We start from the raw sequence: 5,547 nt of genomic DNA on the forward strand, positions 1-5,547 counted from the left end.
TTTTAAGACTGAAATATCACTGGCAAATACTAAAAAAAATACAGCTTGACTTCTATAATCTGGAGTGCCAAGCGAGATTATTCGTTATTTTCTACTGAGGCTTTTGCTTTAAATATTGCATTAAAACTAATGTCTGTTCGTAGATTGTAAAATGTAAGGCTGTAGTTGCTGCAGCTTTAACCTGGCTCGGAACTAAACCTTTGAAAAGTCCGTTCATACCCTCTCGTTTGAATGTCAATACGAAACAATCTAACATCCCCTCGCAATGGAAAAAAATACCAAATCCCTTCCTACCATGTTGAAAGCCCTGGATCTGCAATCGTTTTCTCACCAAATCAAATGGATAAACGATCGTTTTAGCTACAAGTCCAGCCGAACTTCCAGCTATCAAAGCACCAGTCACACTGGTGGTTGAATCATGAACAAAATTACTATACATATCCTTAAATATTCCAAAAAAATAAAATTGAAAGGCAGTGTGTGGTGCGATTTGTAGAATGGCTGGCAATATACCCCGGAACAAGGCAGCAGATGATTCATGCCGTATTATGGACCTGAGGATAAGAAAATTTATTAGAAAATTTGCTTCTAAGCCATCAAATCTTTGGAGATTTGAGGTCTATTTATTTTTTAGCATTCCAGGGATCACAGTAGTTCAGCAGTTTCATTCTGTATTGGGTAAGTTAAATTTTTAATTTTATGTTTAAAGTACAAAAATTATATTTAATATTCTTTTTAATATAAATCTTGTATAATAAGTGTATTTTTACATAATTTTTAATGAACTATTATTATTAATGTATTAATATATTAATATTATTAATTATGATTACTTTCTTTAACCTTGTATTTGTATTTTTTTCCATATATATGCAACAAATACAAATACAAGATAAAAAGAATAATAAATATCACTTTTGTACTTTAAACATAACTTATTTCGAAAATAAATAAAATAATATATAAGTGATATTTAAAGTACATAAATTATATTATTAATATAAATCTGGTAAAATAAGTGTATTTTTACATTAATTTACATACGTTGGTACATTAATAATTATGTAAAAATACACTTATCATTCAAGATTTATATTGACCCTTATCACTTACATGGGTTCAGAATGACCCCAACATCAACTCTAGACTCAAATTTGAATTGGATATTGAAGATTTTTTTATACACCTCAGATTAATTTTCATTTTTAAAAAAACTATCAGAATCTAATTTCTAGGTATTAAATAGCATCTGTGAATTTTGTCAAGTGGAAACCACGTATACAATCAATATGACAACATTTCAAAAGTCAGCTGGGGTCAATTTGACCCAATGTGAGTAATATGCCATTTTTCAGAGATATAAGTGACGAGGGTTAAAAAGAATAATAAATATAATTTTCGTACTTTAAACATAAATTATTTCGAAAATAAATCCGTTTTTTCGAATTACTTAAAAAAATCACATCAAACCAATAAAAAATTAAAAACGACTCAAAGAATTATTTTAACTTTGTTCTTGAAAATTGTTTCTGAAGCATTCTAGAACGAAACCAAAAAATAATATAAGACCACTCTTGTAACCCCCATTTAAAGTTCGTTCAGGCTCACCGTGAGTAACGTTACTTGTAACTATAACTAGTTACAGTTACTAGATAAAGTAACTACAAATTACCTAAAAAGTTACTTTTTTCACTTGCTTAATTTTAAAGTCTGAAAATCAAAAAAATTAAGATAATTCATAGAAACTTAATTTAAAAAGAAATAAACATTAGTTAAGTTTAAATTTTAAAAACACATTTTTTAATCAAACATGTTTATTTTTACACAAAACTTATGAAAAATTTTTTTAAAGGAAGATATGAATGGACTTTTTACCAAATCAGTTAAATTTTTAACAAAATACATTAATTTTCGAGAAAATCGTTGAATTTTCGTAGCAAAAATATTAAGTTTGCACAAAAAAGTTAATTTTCAACCAAATAATTTAAATTTCTACGATTTTCAAACCAAAAAGACGAATTTTTCACAAATAGGTTCAATTTTCAACCTAATAGTTGAATTTTTTAGCACAAAGTTTGAATTTTCCACCCTAAAAAATGAATTAGAAAGAAAATAGTTAAACTTTCAACAAAAAAGTGAATTTTCCACCAAACAGTTGAATTTTCGATAAAGTAGTTGAATTTCTCACGTAAAAAGCTGAATTTTTAAACAAAAAATGTTATAGTTAATATTGCAGCTACGAATATTTTAATTTTAAATTAACAGTTTCATTTTCAATAAAAAAACGAACTTTCTACAAAACAGTTGAATTTTCTACCAAATTGTTGAACTTACTACTATATCGTTGAATTTTTCAGTAAAAAAAAACGAGTTTTCTACAAAACATTTGATTTTTCAACCCGAAAATATTAATTTTCAATAAATAAGTTAATTTTCAACCTAAAAATATTGTTTTTCAACGAAAAATGTAATAGTTAATATTTTTATTTGAAATCTAAAATTTTAATTTTGAACTAATCAGTCATATTTTTAACGAAAAAAATGATTTAAAACAACAGCAAAAAAGAATAATGAATAAATTACATCAATTATCAACCAAAGTCAAATTGTTAATAAAAAATTTTCTGAAAAGAAAAAACAAGTTTTCAACAAAAGAATTTTTAACAACAAAAAAAACAATAAATTTTCAACGTAATAATTAAAATTTTGACAAAATAAATTAATTTTTAACTAAAATGTTGAATCTTCAAATAAAAAAAAAAAATAATTTTTAACAGCAAATTGTTGAGAAATTTTTTATCTTTGAAATTAAATAATTTTTTATTTAAAGCACCCATTTCCGATGTAAAACTAAAAAACATAACCATTTTAAACACAACTGAAAATGGCTGAAAATTTGGAATCTTGACAATTTTTTTTGTTTAAAAAATTTAAAAGTCTCGTTTCTGATGATAACAAACTAATACGACCTAAAATCTTTAAAATTTTAGATCTTCTTTACACACATTCAAATTTGTTTATTTTATGCTAATTTTCAGCGAAAAGCACTAACCTGAATCATAAACAACACTTTCAATAATTTACTAGACAATTTGAAGATTTACATTTAACAGCGCAATACTGCTTATTGAGCACAAATGCTTTTTAATACTCATAAAGTTTTCTGTGATTTTGCTGGAATTTAATTATAAAAAATTTTTTATTTAAATTTAAAAAAATCAAGTAATACAAAGCTAATTAGATTTTCAAAAACGATAAATGTTTAAAATCTGATTGGCTTTTCATTGCTTAAAGTTGTTTTATATCTTACAATTGAAAAAAAAAATTAGAACAATTTATGCTTTTTAGTTAAATAAAAACTTTCAAATTATTTAATAGATTATTGCAAATATTATACATGTTTTATGCTAGAGTGCTTTTCACCGGAAATAAAAAATCATAGCATTTCGAAGAACGCTTAAAATTCCAAAGTATTTTGGGTTTTGTGAGCTTTCTTCACCGGAAATGAGCAGTTATAAACAAAAATTATCATCATAATTCCGGGTTTCAACAATTTTAAATTATGTTTGAGTTTTACACGTCGTTAAAACAAAAAACATTGGATTTTAAAGGTTTATAATTTTTTTTAAATTTTAGATTATGTTAGTGTCTTGCACTAAAAATCGATGAAATTTCCCTTTTCAACAAAAAATCGTATTTCAAACAAGATTCACAACCTATATTGAAGATTTTGAAGTTATGTTAGTATTTACAGTAAAAATGGGTATTTTAAAATAAAAACATTATAATTGGACCAAGGATGTTTCCGCAACTTTGCATTTTGTTAATGTTTTTGGTAAAAAATAATTCGTATTTTTAATTTTAAAGATATTTTTTATCTTTGAACAATTTCAGGTTATGTTGGCGAGTTACACCTGAAACTTGTGTTTTTAAACAAAAAATCATTAGATTTAAATCCAATAATTTTTTTGAACAGTTTCAGAATGTGGTAAGGTTTTTTCTCGAAATTTAAACTTTCATTCAAAACCAATTAGATTTCAAATAAGATTGATAATTTTTGAACAATTTGAGGTTAAGTTAGCGTTTTGCAACGCAAATTGGAATTTTCATACAAAAATGATTATAATTTGAATAAAATTCAGAACCTTTTTAATAATTTTGAATTATCCACGTAATTTTTTTTAGTTACAAACTGGCATTTATAATTTGAAAAAATTATATTTGAAGGAATACTCACAACTTGCTAACAAAATCTCAGGTTATGCTGATGTTAGAAAGCAGTCTTTTTAATAAAAAATCATTACATTTTAAAGGATATCTATAATTTGGAACAATTTTCTGTTACGTTAAGTATTTACCGTCGAAAATTTGTATTTTTAATTTTTTTAACTCATAAGATTTTATAGATTATCATTTAGATACATTAAATTTATCCTTTTTGGCTTTGTTGGTCGTTCATACCTGAAATCGGTTCTTTGAATTAAAAATTATTGTATTTCAAAGATACAACATTTTTTAAACAAATTTAGGTTTATGCTCGTGTGTTTTATCGGAAATTGCTGTAGATTTAAAAGAAAATTGACAATTTTGGAACTTTATGCTCACATCTTTAAATGAAAATCACTTATTTTAAACAAAAAACATTGGGTTTAAGGGAAGATTTACAATCTAAAACAATTTTCTGTTATGTCATATTAGTGTTTCTCATCTAAAATTGATATTAATCATAACAAATCTTTAGATTTTGATAAATATTTACAATATTTAAATGATAGTAATTGGTTATATCAGAATTTTTATCCGGAAATTGAGATTTTTTATAAAAAATGCAACGGATTATCTATATATTTTACAAAAATATTTTATATTAAGTTTGAAGCTGAGATACCAATTTTCATTGATTATCAAAATTATTGTCCTTGCTTTTCTATTATGTTAAATATTATGCTTTTCTATTATATTAAATCTCAATTAAGTGTGATATTTTTTCCGTTTCAAGATATTGCTAAATGAATATTTTTAGATTTTTTAGTAAAAAAACAATGTTCAGATAAAAGTTTAAACACCTAGAAAAGTTTTACAAAAACAATTCCTATTATCTTGTGATAGCTTGTATCGCTTAGGAGAAAAAATAAAAAATGATATTAAAAAAAAAAAAATAAATGTCCCGACTTCAAAAATGGTTTAGCCCACATAAACTGATTAGGACGATTTTTTATATTAGCACAATCTTTCTAAAAACATTGGGATAAACAAAAAGAAATGCCCCACCTTTTCATTTGTTCTTATATTTTGTTTGCAGTTTCTGCTTATACAAGAAATGCATCCTATCAGTTTTATAGATTCTTAACCATTTTTGCGGCCGGGCATCTTTTTTCTCTTTAAGTATTATAAAAATCATTCAGATAATCTAAGCTGGACCTCTCTGCCTGATTTGAAATGAAAAAAAGGGAAACATTGAATTATCAAATACACCGAACTCTCGCTTTCAGTCTAGCCAGACAGAATCCGAGAGTTGGGTGTATAAGAATCTTTGAGAACAATAAG

The 5,547-nt window shown here is 25.0% G+C and overlaps 1 protein-coding gene across 4 annotated transcripts in view; it reads right to left on the reverse strand.

The window, feature by feature from the left end:
• The window catches only part of LOC117171642 (mitochondrial thiamine pyrophosphate carrier), a 25,304-nt gene continuing 19,757 nt past the window's right edge, over nucleotides 1-5,547 (reverse strand). For all 4 annotated transcript variants that reach the window (XM_033359135.1, XM_033359131.1, XM_033359132.1 and 1 more), the window contains exon 5: nucleotides 1-554. In XM_033359135.1, coding sequence (XP_033215026.1) covers nucleotides 92-554 — 463 coding nt within the window. In that variant the 3' untranslated portion in view covers nucleotides 1-91. The remainder of the gene's footprint in view (nucleotides 555-5,547) is intronic.

Source organism: Belonocnema kinseyi, chromosome 4, assembly GCF_010883055.1.
Source record: "Belonocnema kinseyi isolate 2016_QV_RU_SX_M_011 chromosome 4, B_treatae_v1, whole genome shotgun sequence".
NCBI classification, from domain to species: domain Eukaryota; kingdom Metazoa; phylum Arthropoda; class Insecta; order Hymenoptera; family Cynipidae; genus Belonocnema; species Belonocnema kinseyi.